The sequence below is a fragment of the Propithecus coquereli genome, unplaced genomic scaffold, assembly GCF_000956105.1.
Source record: "Propithecus coquereli isolate 6110/MARCELLA unplaced genomic scaffold, Pcoq_1.0 Scaffold44, whole genome shotgun sequence".
In the NCBI taxonomy this organism is placed as follows: domain Eukaryota; kingdom Metazoa; phylum Chordata; class Mammalia; order Primates; family Indriidae; genus Propithecus; species Propithecus coquereli.
In genome coordinates this window covers 8,985,987-9,001,107 of record NW_012150174.1, presented here as the reverse complement: position 1 = coordinate 9,001,107, position 15,121 = coordinate 8,985,987, and the positions used below count along the sequence as shown (strand labels likewise).

The 15,121-nt window shown below is 44.8% G+C and overlaps 1 protein-coding gene across 3 annotated transcripts in view; it reads right to left on the bottom strand.

Annotated features, from left to right (window-relative positions):
- The window catches only part of MRVI1 (murine retrovirus integration site 1 homolog), a 73,817-nt gene that overhangs the window by 13,509 nt on the left and 45,187 nt on the right, over window positions 1-15,121 (bottom strand). For all 3 annotated transcript variants that reach the window (XM_012654239.1, XM_012654240.1, XM_012654238.1), the window contains 7 exons: window positions 14,961-14,991; window positions 12,628-12,768; window positions 11,692-11,823; window positions 9,534-9,675; window positions 3,734-3,783; window positions 3,087-3,194; window positions 1,174-1,238 (listed from right to left, as the gene is read on the bottom strand). In XM_012654239.1, the coding sequence (XP_012509693.1) occupies window positions 1,174-1,238; window positions 3,087-3,194; window positions 3,734-3,783; window positions 9,534-9,675; window positions 11,692-11,823; window positions 12,628-12,768; window positions 14,961-14,991 (669 nt within the window). The remainder of the gene's footprint in view (window positions 1-1,173; window positions 1,239-3,086; window positions 3,195-3,733; window positions 3,784-9,533; window positions 9,676-11,691; window positions 11,824-12,627; window positions 12,769-14,960; window positions 14,992-15,121) is intronic.

Sequence of the window (15,121 nt, the reverse complement as noted above, 5' to 3'; positions counted from 1 at the left end):
GAGTGATAAGTTGGTGGTTGCACAATGAAAGGTGAGGAAAACAGGCTGAGTCTGGAGATGGGGAGTTTGGGAGCTTGTCTATACTAAAAAGGGCCCAACACACACGTTCCCTTCCAGGTGCAGCAAAACTTTTCTAGCAGCAATGAAAGATGAAGGACTGAAGCTGTTTCAAGGCAGAGGAGGAGGAGGAGGAGGAATAAGGTATATGTTCTACCAAGTGAGGAAAGACACAAGTGGAAAGTTCTGAGGGGTGGCAGCTGTGATCCAGATGTTTTCCAGCAAGCAAATGACGGAATTTGAAAAGTGAGTTATAAACTCCCCTGAGTGCACAGAAACAGCCTGCCTTGCTCTGGCTGAGGATGAAAAGACCTTCAAATTGCATAGATGCCTAGAAAAGTTAGGCGTAGCAGACGCCGTTGGCTGCAAATCCAATACTTATGTTCCTTCCTAGTTCCTAATAGCAACATGATTTTGTTCAGGAATTTACTCTTCTTTACGGAGTCATTTTGCTTCATAGAAAGCTGACCGTCTTCTCAATTTCATGGGATAGCTTAAGCCCATAACGACAATCCCATTCCCAAAGCCTGTCTACAAAGGGACCACGTTCCAGATTTGCCAATGAGATCAGAGAGACCAGTGAAAGGTCTCTAGGTTCATTCCTAAGAAAGAAATATGGAAAGAAATGGTCCCTTTCTTCCTCTAGATATTTTCCTGTTTTGAGAGGATACCTGGAACAGCAGCCATTGCCAAAGCCTAATGATGAAGTCAACATACAAAGTGACCAGAGGTGAGGGGACTCTACAGAGGCTGAGCCAGAGCCCTCCTGTGCCATGCCTGGGGCAGCCCCACCTCTGGACTTATTATTTAAGCTCCGTTGAGTTAGGGAGTTCTTATATATGTAGCCCAAAGAATCCCAACCAACAGAGAAGGCTTCTGTCTCCTCTGGGCTCTTCTTAGATTGGGTACATGAGACGTCAGCCATAGTATCTTCCTGGTCCCAGAATTTTGCAAACTGGGTCTGAAGTATCTGTGGGGCTCAGAGTCCCACTCATTTTCCCTAGGACTTAATTCGCTTTCTATTACATTTTGTGGGTGAGGATGGAGGAAGGAAGATGAATTGGGGAAATTTTCCTTAGACATTCCCAAAGGTAAGAGGAAAATGGATAAACTTACTTTTCCAAAAGTGCAGGCAGTGCTGAAGCAACAGGTAGGTTGCCTTTCCCATTGGGTGATTCCGACTGAATGGAAAACAAGACAGAATTGAGGATAAGCTATGGGAGGAAGAAGTCAGAGCCCCTGGGTCTTGGATGATATGGGGAGGGGTGCAGCTCCTCCTCTTCACCTCCTCCCTCCCCCGTGCTTTCCAATCTGCCTCTGGGCCCAGGCCTCGGCCTTTGCCCTGGGGCCCTCCCTGTCCTCCTTTTTTCGGTGCTCCTTCCCTCTGGGGCACAGGCAACTTGCTCCTTTTCCTTCTCCTCTCCTAAGTCTCCTGGAGCCAAGAGAGCAGTTCACATCTCGAGGCTCCATTCTGGAAGGGAGCCATAAGTTTTCCTCTGCCCCGTTACCGACTGCGATAGAACACCAGCAGGCCTCCTGCCACATATATCCCTATCCCAAGCTTCCTGGGATAGAGCCACAGGAGCCCATCATGCCCCTAGACCCACAGCTCCAAGAATAATTCTCAGGAAATGCCTGCCGTTACTAAAAGCTCAAGACATCAGAAATTTCTTCATAATAAATTCCCCAGGATTTCCACATTTTTGGTGACAATGGTTTTGGTGTAGGCAATGGCTCTTAATTTTGGCTGCACATTTGAGTCACTTGAGGGAGATTTTTAAGAAGTCCTGATCCACCCTGCATGATTTTAACGTATCACTCTGGTTGCTAGCCCCTGGTCTAAAGGAATATGTATTTGGAAACATTTATGCATTTAGGTAAAGTATGGGAAATAGGCCCGTTAAAACACACTGACCAGCCCTTTCCAACCTCCTTAAAACAATTTTTTTTTAGGTTGCTTTGTTTTAGTGGGTACTTTGGGAATTTAGGTTGATTTCATACATGATTGAAATACTTGAGGCAGAAAGAGGTGAGTGCTACCTATTGATGCAACAACAGAGCTTGAATCTACCTTACCAATTGCTTATGCAATCAAATGTTTCCTTATGGGGTAGTGCTGGTCATAGACGGGGAGCAGAGAAACCACTGGAGAAAGAGTCAGGAAAGTTTTAGATAGAATTAACCAGATGCACAAAGGCCTGGAATGTTGAAAATATATAGGAACTGTCTTTGTTTTAAAAAAATTGAAACATATTTTTTTCTCTGATTATTACTAATACATTCGTATTATGGAAATACAAAAAAGCATCAGGAAGAAAATAGCCATTATTTTCTTTACCATTACCCAGAGATAACCATTATAAATAGTTTCACATATTTTCATCAAGAATTTTCTATGCCTACACATAGAAACATACTTTTTTTAAAGCACAAAACAGAATTATACTGTTTATATACTAGTTTTTGTATATACCATTTTAATTATCTTTTATTCACAATAAATTATGGATAATAATTCTATTCTATAGAAACTCCTTATAGTGATATCCATAATTTGTTTAACCAATCTCTTATTAGAGGACATTGGGTTGTTTCCAGTTTTCCATTGTCATAAACAATGCTACAATGAACCCAGGTGGGATGAGAATGGGTTTAAGAACTCGGGTTCTGGAATCAGAGAACCTAGGGTTCAAAGCTTAGCTCGACCACTTACTGCACTTTACAAACTTCAGCTACTTAAACCCACTGCACAGAAGAAAAAAAATTATGACCACGTTGGAGGATTGTGGTTTAAGCATGAAGAGTTACCATTTTCAAGGAACACTCTCTGAGCTGCCAACACCGTGTTCAAGGGCACTGAGACTTCTCAGGACAGTGGAATACGTGTGGCTTGGTCTATACTGAGCTTTCTGAGCCTATCACACAGAATTTCCTCTCCTTGTTGACCTTGTACCCGTTTGGTCACCCCATGGTAGCGAGCATGAGGGGAAGGAAGAACAGTGCTGGGAGGCAGGTATCTTCATACTCACCAAGGCTGGTAAGGAGGGGATGGGTGATGAGCTGGGAGTTTGGCCAGGTAGGTTCAGGGCATTAAACTTGGGAACCACAGCAACACTGACCCTCCGGCGGGGCATATTCTGTGGGAAGAGAAGTGACCAGCCCTCCTGTCTTGGCGGTAGCAATATCCATAGTTCAGAAATGCTTGGAAAAAGCCTACTAGTTTCTAACGCTGTTATGACGTTCACTGGATATTTTGGTTTTATGGTAGAGACAGTGCTGGGAATTGGTGTGGAGAAAGTGGCCAAAGTTTACCCAAATTTTCTGGTTGGTGGTGAGTGACCTTTCAACGTGTTCCTATTTTAGCTTATGAGATCTTGGGGATACAGAATGGAAATCACTTCTCCCCACTCCCCCCAGTCTTTGGGTAACACCTTAATGTATAAAAACTGCCTGTGGCAATACCAGGCTTAGGATCATTTCATATTCATTTAAGGGATGCATAGTCAGGGAAACTGTGTGCAAGAAAAGAAAGATGTCAGAGGCTGAGCTAGTGAGTGTGGTAAGCTGGAGGGAAACCCCGTTCAGACATTCTCTGGCACCCAGGGATCCAAGAATGAATAACTGCTTGGATGACCATGAAAACGTCATACTCCTCTGGGAGCCCTGGGATGCATACCTTTCCCAGTGTGAGGGACATGGACCGTGCCGTGCGAGGGACCCCGTCTTCTGCAGTAGGAGGAAACAGAGAAGAGAACTCGGGTAAGTTTCAGACTACGCTCCAGCAGGAAACAGGCAGGCAGAAACTAAGCCACAGTTATCTATGGGCCAGAACTGGCCAACAAGAATGGCCCGTGGGTCTGGGTGTTGGGGACACTGAGATTGGCACTTCACCCTCTGAGGTGGTCACGTGCAATGTGGGGGCTCTTTTAGACAAAACGTTTATCCTGCCTCTACTGGGCACCATAAGCAGCCCCAGTCTTGGACCTCAGATCTTCATCTGACACCACTACACAATCTCTGGGTAATGCCCTGGACAGTGTATGAAAACTACTCATAGCAATACCAAGGCTTATTGGGTCATTTCATGCTCATTCAAGGAGGTACGGTCAGAGAAACTATGAGCAAGGAAGGGTGGTGCCAATAAAGAAAGAAAACTTGCTGACAGACGTAATCTCAGTGTCACCTACATAATGATTCAGGATGAGGGAAGCCACCACCCCAGGAGTTTCTTCTCCTTATTACAAACATTAAATGGTTTAATACATGTAGTATGTTTAGCATCACACCTGGATAATGTTGCCACCAGGAAACATCTGAGTACATGCAGAGGACTATATTTGCAAGCTAAATTCAGTTTGATCAACATTATCCAGCCTGTATATCTGTCTCTCCTTCGTATCTATCTGTACATTTCTGGTGTGTCTCTTAAAAAGCACATAGCTGTATTTTTTTTTTCATAATCTAATCTGAGGTTCTCTATTAACCAACAGTTTTAGACTAGTTACATATTTTATGATTACTAATATATTTGTATTTATTTCCACCATCTTATATTTTCTATTCACTTGGCTTTATTTGATGATTTTTTTCTACCCCTTCTCCCACCCCACGTTGGTTTGGAAATTATATATTCTATTTGTAATCTTTAGTGTGTCCCCTTAACATACTGACTTTAAATTTAAAATTAATCAAGATCTCTATTCTTTTCCAAAATAAACCTTAAAACCATAATCCCTTCCAATCTTAATTATATTGTTTTTCAGTATTTTTATTTCACCTTGTTTTTTATATTCACAAATTATGATTGCTATTTTCTACAAGGAATGCTTGTTTAGATTTACTCACATAGTTACAAATGTCTTTGATCACCATTCCTTCTTGCATCCTAAATCCTTTCTTTTGAGCTCAATTTCATTCTTCCTTAGGTACATCCTTTAGTTGTTCTTTCAGCAAGGGTCTCTGAGAGCTAAACTTTCTCAGTTGCCTCCAGATGTCTTTACCCAACCCTCAAGCTTGCATGGCTGTTTAGCTGTTTGTACAATCTCTAGGTTGACAGTTATTTTCTCTCAGCTCTTTGAAGAGCTAACTCCATTGTCTTCTGGTACTACAGGGTGTCCCAAAAGTCTCCGTACAAAGGAAAAATTTTGTAATGAATATTTTCTAAATAAAGATACATTTAGCTACAATTTTCCATTTTCCCTACATATGGCAACTTTTGGGATACGCTGTATTAGTGAGACTTGTCATTCCTTTGTAAATAATCTTCTCTCTCTGGTTACTTTTAAGATCTTCACTTTGTCTTTGCTGTTCTGTAGTTTCTCAGTGATGTGTTTTTATTCCTTCTGCTTGGAATTCATTATATTTTCTGAATCCAAAAATTCAGGGATTTCTTGAGTTCTGAAAAATCCTCAGCCATTCTTTCTTTGTATACTTTCTCTCCTCTACCTCCTTAAGGACCCCTAGATGTATTTGGGACTTTCTCATTCTATACACTATATCCCATATCTCATAATGCTTCTTTCATATTTTAATCAACTTATCTGATGAACTGCATTTTGGGTAACTTCCTCAAATCTATCTTCTAGTTAACTAACTTTTTCTTCAACTCTGCCTAATCTGATTTAAATGTTGTATCAATCAGGATAACCTAGGTTATGCTACAATAATATACAACCCCAAGGTATTAGTGGCTTATACCAACAAAGATTTCTTGCTTATATTACATGTTAATTTACTTTTTAGGGGGTACAAGTATTTTTTGTTACATGGATGAATTTTATCATGCTGAAGTCAGGCCTTCCATTTACTTCTGAGCTGGCAGCAGGCTCTGCTCTGCATTTCCTCACTCAGGACTCAGGACTCAGGTTAATGGAATTTCTAGTGTTCTGGAGCAGTAGTGGTTGTCATGTTAGGAAGAGGAAACAGGATAAATTGCACACTAGCTCTTAAAGGCTTCAGCTCAGATGTAACCCATGTTCTCCTACTCACATTTCATTCACCAAAACAAGTCACATGGCCTTGCCTTGTGCTTCAAGGGGATGGGGAAATGTGCCCAGAAGGAGATCCGGAATATTGAAGAATAGCTTCAACTATAGTAACTACCACACCTCAACCATTGAGTTTTTAATTTCCATGACTCTATTGTTCATTTCAAGGAGTTATATTTTATTCTTTTTTGATAACTATATTCTTTTACTCTCATGTTTTTGATCCATTCTTTTGTGCCTCTAATAATTTTAAACAGATCTTTGAAAAAATATCAGATTTTATTATCTGAGGTTTTTAGGATATAACCCTATTGTTTAATGTGTCTGACCATTTCACTAATGAATTGTTTTTCTGTGTATTTTATAATTTTATATTGTGAACTCATCTTCAGAGAGGCTTTCTTGGAGGAACCCTGTGTGTCCTGGGTGCAGGGCGTGTCTCTCTTCAGGGTGGCTGTTTGTTCTTAGAGGCACCATCTTGCTGTTCTTTTCAGATTTTCCACAAATTGCATCATCGCTGCTGTCCCTTTAGGCATGTACTTTTCCTATGAGGAAGGAAAAAGTGTTTTTTCCTACTAGAGCCCAGGGTGAAGCAGACAAACTTCCTTGTTTGTTTCTCCGCTGGTTGGTGATTGTTTTTTTTCCTTGTCCAAATTCTATCTGAAGGGACAGTCCCTGGAAGGTCTTAACTTTCTGCGGGAGTCTCAATGTCAACTCTGCTATGGATGTTGGAGGCCTTGTCTCAGATCACATGCAAGTGCAAAAGCTCAGGCCCCAGGTAACTGAGGCTGACGCTTGTCCCCAAGGAAGCTGCAGGGTCAGCTTGGTTTCAGTTCTCTTTTCTTTTCTAGTATCTGGGTATTTCAATTTCTTTTCTTGTGGATTCAGCTGTTCTTTTAGACTAATGTTTGCTTTATTTTGTCCAGCAGAAGTTTCTAAGTATTTGTGGTCAAAGAATTTTCAAGTTTTCCAGTCAGCCAAAATACCAGGACCAGAAAATATTCTTTATATATAGTTTACATAAATTAATAAAATACCAATCACACAAGTGAGCAACAGTCATAATTAAAGATTTTACAAAAGTAGAAATACAAACGTTCAACAAACATTTGGGAAGGCCAAGAAATACAAATTAAAAGTACGAAATAAGACAAAATTTTGGCCTACCAAACTCATGTATATTTTTAAAAAGAAGAATGGTGTCACTTGCACAATGAGTTTGACATTATTGTAACCCATTAAGTGGAAACATCCATGAGTTATTGGAAAATAATTTAAAAGCCTTATAAATATTTCTTTCCCCTGAGCTAGTATTTATACTTCTAGAAATATATCTGAATAAAATAATCCAAAATGAAGACAACTGGTATGTTTCGTACTCAGGAAAAAAGTGATAGATTTTTTTTTAAGTGCATCACCTTTCGTGAAATCACGGATATTTTATTTCACTGTAGTCTTCAAAGTCTCTGGCATCGACAGAGATTGCCAGGAGTCACGTAAAGGCTCAGGACACCAACACTATTAGAGAATGGTCATAGTATATCTCATAGACACACCTGCTGAGGGGGTGCTGGCCCCTCTGCACCAGCCCGAGCTGAGGTACAGCTTGGAAAAACAACTGGAGTGGGCGCAAATATCCAAAAAACATTTATTCATTTATTCATCATGTAAGACTTAGCCACGGTGACCTTTCCTGTTGTAAGCATTTTCTTACTCCCCAGACCGAACGTGGGACTCTGAAGCATGCTCCAGTTGAAAGATTGCGTATTTCTGTCACAGCACTGGCCACACCGCCCCAACCACCACACGAGCTGAGAGCTCCTTTGGGGTCTGGGACTGTGTGCCCTTTACCTATGTATTCCAATATCATACGGGGCACACCAAAGGGGCTCAATAAATGTCTGCAGAATGAATGAATGAGACTCATGGGTAACTGCTCATCCCATAAATCTTGGGTACGGTGGTTTGCAGGAGACCTTGAACCTTGCAGGGCAATAACGTGAGAGCCCATGCATTAGGATTTCTTTGCAGCAACATCCCCAACTTCCAGCACTGACAGAGGACAGTTTGTCAGAGGCCCAGATGCCGGTGGGTCAGGAGCCTTGCTGCCAAGATCCAACGCAGACAGTCTGGAGCATGTGTACACTGCCTTTCGACTCTGGGAAGTGTCACTGATATTCCCCAGGAAACTTGTGAAACCTCCTGTTTATAAAGGTTTCTCCATCTGTTATACTTTCTGTACTTTCCCTCCTCCTGCTCTTGTTAACACGGATGTTTGCATTCCGCAGGGATTCCTGTTGCTAAAAGGTCTGTTTTCTCCTGTGAGCCACCCTCATCAGCCAGAGCCCAAACCCTGGCTGTGTCCAAGGAGAGATGTGGTCCAAGGCACCATCATCTCCCTCCTGGACTGAGCAACAGCCTCCTAACTCATCTCTCTTTACTTCATCTTTTGCACACCTGTAATACATCATCCACTGAAGTCAGTGTAATCTAAAAATAAAATCTGATTGCATCATGTGTCATAAACTTACCAATGACTTCCCATTGCCTAGAGGGCTGAATTGTTAGCATGGCCTGGCATGTGGCCCTGGTCTACCAGGTCTCACCTTCAGCCTGTCACTGCCACGCCCCAACACTGCAAGCACAAACTGTTTGTTTCATTTTCTTCTCACCCCCAACCTCCACACGTCTGTCTATGCTGTTTCCTCTACCTGGGATGTAGTTCCCCCTCTTGACTAGAGAACTCCTATTTTTACTTTAAAACACTGACCAAATGCCATCCCTCTGTGACACCTTCTTTGACAGCTGGCCCCTCCTCTGTGCTCCTATAGCAATTTGTGTAGAATGTATATAAAAGCGTATTTCTTTAAAACATTTGTCTTACCCACGAGTCTATCTCAGCAGTATCTCCTTCAGCCAGACTCTCACTGCATCCCTAATACCCAGATTTCATCCGCACCTGGACTGTTGCTGGGACATCCTCATGGGGTTCCCTCTCTCTGGTTTGCCCCAGTAATGTAATTGCCACACCACAGTTAGAGGGAACCTCCTTAAACTATATATATATGATCAGGTCATTTTCTTGAGTACAATCCTTGGTTGGATCCCTAGTGCTTTCCAGAATAAAGCCCAAATTCCTTAGCACGTGCTGCCTAAAAGGGGGTCCCAACGCACAAAGACTTACAGGGTCTGGGGTCACTCTCACAGAATAGAGTGAGCCCTCACAGCCTGGCTTTGTGTCCACGGTCAGTCACTCTGGTTCACTGTGTCGGGAGTTAGGAATCACTTTGGGGTTGCTCACGTTTCCTAGTTCTAGACCACCACACCCACTGCAGCAGCTGCTGCAGGGCGCCTGTGGGCAGCACTGGGCAGGGAGTCTTGCTCAACTGGAAACAAGTCCTGGGTTTGTCCTGATAGCACTGATCCTGTCCAAGAGCTATTGGGGTCCACATTGTAGGGCCAGGATGGAGGAAGGAACTAGGTCCTTACCAGAGGGGCCACAGCTGCGGCTTGAATTCTGATTTGCAAGTTTTTTAAACTCCATGAGCTCTGCATGGTCCTTCTCATACGTCCTCTTCAGATTCTCCACATACTGCATCATCACTTCTGTGGCTTTTGACATACGCTTTTCCTGCAGGGAAGGAGAGCATGAGCGCATGAGGCAGCTGGAGGAAAGGCCCCATTAGCACCTGCTGGTTCTGAGCTAGGCTCTGGACTAGGAGAATCAAAAGAATACAGGGACCCCTTCGATGAGACTCTTCCAAGAGTTTGCTATCCATGGTGTGAGCTGAGAGGGCGACTCAGACACCTATGTTCGGGGAAAGTGAGGAAAGCACAGCCATGGTGCTGCAGGAGGTGGGAGGTGGACAGGATTTGTCTCTGCTTGCAGAGAATGGGTCAGGGGAGGAGATGAAATGAAGTAGATGGAGGATGTGGGCAGCATCTGGCATGGGCAGGAGGGACAGAGAGCATTCAGGCCAGGGAACTCCAGAGGCAGAAAAGCACAGGGCTCATATGCAGGTGAGGATTTCAGACAGGAATCCCTTGGAGAGTAAAAGCGGTGCTATTGCATTATTCTGGGACAACAAGCATAAATCAGGGCTGTCTGGCAAACCCAGACCGTACAGGTCATCCTACTTATGTAAGAGTGGGCGAGCAGTTGGGTTTATTCATAAGAACAAAGGGTGAATTGGAAGTGGGCTGTGAAGGATCCTGAATGCTAAACAAAGGAATTTGAACTTATCCTGAGGGAAAAGGGGAGCCATTGAATGTCTTAAAGTAAGGGAGTAACATAACCAGGTCACAGTGGAGATGGGACTGAAGGGAGTGAGACTGGCAGTAGTGAGAGCAGCAGGGAAAGACAGGACAAGGGCCTGAACTGGTCCGGGGGAGCCAGAGAGGAAGGGGAGGCCTGAGACGTGGAAGCTGGGGCAAGGGAGACATCTGGAGAAGGGTGAAGGCAGAGTGAGCAGCACATGGGCTGAGACACGTGTTTGGGAAGGCTGCGTACAATGAGGATGACTTGTCCCTGCTTGTACTCATCTTGTGTCCCTCAGAAGACCTAGCTCGGGCCTTGCCTGGCCACAGAGAGACATGCCCAGTGACTTCCCTGGAAAAGGTCCCTATAGCCATGTGAGGCTGAGATCAGCCACTTCCAGCTCCCAGCTGGAGTGACTTCCTGGGTGACACTGCTGAGTCAGGTGCCCCTCCCCTGAAGGACACAGGGTGGGACAGCCCAGTGGCTGGGCTTCTTTCAGGAACTGCTCAGGGCTGTACCCCAGGAACATCCTCTCATGTGACCAGTGCAGCAGGACATGGATCCGGGACAACAGCAACAGTGATAACAACACCTAAGTGCTTCACAGGTATCACGGCAGCCCTACACGGCAGGTACCACGGTCATCCTCAAGTTCTGGCTGAAGAAGCTGAGGTGTAAAGAGCTTGGTAACCAGGCCAAGGTGACACAGCACATGCAGGGTGGAGCCGGGATTAGAACTGGGCAGAGTGATCTGCAACACCATGCCGGACAGGGCAGTGCTCTGCGAGCTTCAGGACTTCAGAGTGGCCAAGAGACAGCCAGGCCATGCCTGGGTGCCCACGCTGCCACTCACTAGTGCTAGTGCTTTCCTAAGACTGCATCTTCATCTGGGAAAAAGGATATTTACTTTATACGGTTGCTGGGTGGATTAAATGAAACAAAGTAATTTTTCCTAAAGCACGTTTTGCCAATTCTAGTTCCATGGAAGTTGAATAGTTATTTTTTGAGAAAAATAAAGGGGAGTGGGCAGGGGCTCTGCAGTCAAATACATTTAGGAAATACATAGGTAAAGTTAAACAGGCTTCTCCGCTACGGGACTTCTCAAAGCCTTGTTATGCCAACGTGTGTTAGAAATCTCCAAGAAAGGAAGACAGTATGCAGTGGTCCCCCAAAACACGTATTTCCACAGAAACGTTTTTCCCAAGAAGCACCGAGGTTTAGTGGCCCACCCAAGTGCACTGAACACCTCCACGGTAATGTCCACAGGATGCCGGCCCAGAGGAAGCCATCATTAAGTGGTATGTGCAGTGGTAGCTGCCCGAGTCACTGCTCCACCTGACGCAGGTGGAACAGAGCCAATTGGCAAGGCTGGGGGCTGGCGAGGCTCACCTGGCGGACGGCGCCCACCATCTCAGCACGGCTGGATAGGCGGGCAGCCAGGCGGTGCAGGACAGCGATGTCCTCCAGCAGCTTCTGGTAGGTCTCCCGGTGCTCACAGTGGTGCCAGAGCGAAGCTGAGGACTGGGGGGTGAGAAGGAGCATCACCTGGGGTCTTCAAATCGTGTGATGGACTGAATGTGTGTGTCTCCCCTAAAATCATGTGCTGAAATGCCAACTCCCAATGTGACAGGGATGTAGGGCCTTTGGGAGGTGATCAGGTCATGAGGGTGGAGCCCTCATCAATGGGATTACTGTCCTTATGAAAGGGACCCTCGCAAGTTCTCTTGCCCTCCTTCCACCAGGTCAGGATATGATGGAAAGGCAGCTGTCTGTAGCCTGAAGAGGGCCCTCACCAGAACCCAACCATGCTGGCACCCTGGTCTTGGACTTCCAGAACTGCAAGAAATAAATCTTTGTTGTTTAAGCCACTCAGTCTATGGTACTTTGATATAGCAGCCCAAAGTGACTAAGACACACACCAAGCCCAGACTAGGCTCTCATGAGACAACCCCTGCGCCCCACCCTGGCTGAGAGAAGTGGCCTCTGCAGGGCCCAGGCCACAGCTTCTCTCTGGGATTGGAGAAGCCCAATGTGGACTCTCTATACCTGGCTGGCCTGAAAGAAGTCGTCACATCCAGGCCACCCAGCCCCCTCCTGAGGAGCTCCCAAGGGCCCGGGGCCTTGCCCACAGCCTGTGGTGACCAGGCCCTTGGGGATCTCTGCCTCAGTTCCTCCCAGCTCTCTGAGAAAGACTCTGTCAGAGTCTTGGCTCAATTTTTCATTCCAAGAGACCCTACTTGGGGACTGACAGAAGCATGACATCCAGCACAGCCCTTGGAGACAGTCCCTTCCCCAAGAATTCTTCAGATCAAGCGCCATAATTACCGTAATGGAAGCTTTGAAGTTTTCCAGTTCCTTCTCCGTGTTCTCCTCTGTCAGGTTGCGTTCCCTTTCAGCCTGGTTAATTCTAGATTCCAGGGTGTAGCTGTCATTTCTAAAGGCCAAGGATAGTTGTACAAACACGTTCTGTTGGGAATAAGAGTGTGGGAGAGGTGCTAGGAGGCGTTATTGCAGGGAACAAGGCTGCAGGTGTGCTTCTCGCATGAGCATTTTGCAGCAGCCCCCGGCACCGGTCACCAAAGCAGCCACGTTGCAAGTGCAACGCTTGCTTCGCAGTAAATCACACAAGAGATGGTAAAATAGTCACCCGAGGTCCACGCTAGGTCCTCCCCAGGACCAGAAGACCAAATGTATTTTCCTGGAAAATAATAAGAGATTAACGCTTTGCTCTTCCCTGAATTTTAAGAAAATAACATCCTGTATTTGGGTTTAGATAAACTCAGGCCAGTACAGCTGATTGTGTAAGCAGTTTGGATTTATGTTGGAATTTATTACATGAAGGTTTTGGAGATTTTGCATAAAAACACTGTATTTAAAGAAGCTCCATTTGAGATTAAGCATTGTTGACTTAAAGCAAACTTCAACCAGCATCTAGCCAGAGTATTCCAAATCCCACATCAATAGCAGTTTTAAGTAGCTGCCAGGAGATTAAATAAGGTCAGGTACAATTCTGTTAGGATAAGCTTTCTGGAATAAATAAATATTTCATGCCAAAAATGCAGCCTGCATGAACAAACTCTTAAAAGGTGATATTTATCAGACATGGAATTCCTGGAAAAATAGGAAACTACTGGGGAGGAGAAATAGACAGATAGACTCCACACAGGAAGGAAACAGCGATCTTCAATTTTACAGCCTTCATCTGCCCTGCCTGAGTCAAGTGGTAGCAGATTTATACCCTGTGGTCACCAACTCTGCCTGAGCTTCTGAAGTTCCTATAACATGCCCCATGGAGGGCAGATACCTCCAGAAAACCAAACTGACCCAGCTCTGATGACGATGGCAAACCGAAACTACTCCTTATTGGGCACCTACTATACACCAGCACTACTGAGTTTTACTACTGTTGGCTCATTTAATCCCACAACACCACTCTGGAGTGGGAAGTGTTACATTCCTCTGATGGGTAAAGAGACCGAAAGCAGAGAGGTTAAGTTCAAGGTGGCGCAATGAGTAGCAAAGCCAGGATTTAACCTTGGACTGTCCATTTCTAATGCCTGGTCTACTTCGACCATGATGCAAGTTGATTGTGTCTGTAGGCATCTGAGGACAGGGTCTGGGCATTAAACATGCTGCCCACAGCCCCCTTCACAAATGTCAGTGGATGGGCTTTGAGCTCACAGCCCAGTGGGGGGGATTTTCTGTCCTTGGTCAAGTCTATGAGTAATGCTTGATGCTTATTTCTCTGTCCCTGGGTCACCCCCTTAATGGCAGTGTTACATAAAGAGTCCTGAGTTCAGTGGGAGCACTTGAATCCAAACCTTGGTTTTGCAAAGAACTGGGTCTGGGAAAGTTATTTAATCATGCAGTTTTCTCCTTTGTTCTAATTCCTGGTCAACCTGCTTTCCAGAGCTGCTGGGAGGATCAGCTGAAAGGATGGCTAGGAGCGTGTTATGAACAGCAAGTGCAGTATCTACGTGCAAGGTGCTTGTCACTATCGGTGGTGGGTACTTCATACTGTCTGTCTTCCTCTTCTTATCTGGTCCACATCAGCAGTTCTCACCATCTCACCTCTGATATGTTCTCTTTGCCCATTTACTCCTTCGTGGGAAGGAAACACAAATTCCTCTCAGCTTGCTCACAACCCCACTGGGACAAGGAGGCCCAAGGGGAGTAAGGGTGAATCTGGGAAGGCTGGGCTGCTCACCACAGCCTCCCGCCTCAGCAGAACTGGCTGTCTGGTAGCTGAAAGGCTCAGAGGGCAAACCCCTCTTCCCTCTAGACCAAAGTTTAAAATTTGAAAACTGACCATCTTTCAATAATATTGAAATAAATTTGATGCAATTCTGCAGACTCCCAGCTGCTTTTGTGTAACTAAGTCATACATTTAAAGCACATAAACAATCCTTGAAGGAACGTGGAACTTCCAACTACCTTCTCACCTCTGACCAAATTTGTCAAAATCTTCCATTAACTGAGGTGGGAATGGGGATCTCAGCAGTTCAGGAGGGCTGGTCATGAATGTCCACATTATCCCACAGTCACTCTTTCTCGTTTTTGTGTAAAAATGTCAGGGCTAGAGGCTGGAGGAAGGAATGTTTTGAATAAGCCCAGTCAAGTACAGGCACTAAATTTCATAAAGCACTCAAATCACTTACCTCAACTTCCTTTTCGGTGAGTGGAGGGGCGCTGTGAAAGAGAAAAAACACACAATTGAACTTTATCCAACCTGTTAAATAAACCAAAAGGTGACTTTGAATGACCAGCAAACCACTTGTTTCCAGGAATGGAGTAAGCAGAGATGGTAAGATGGAAAAGA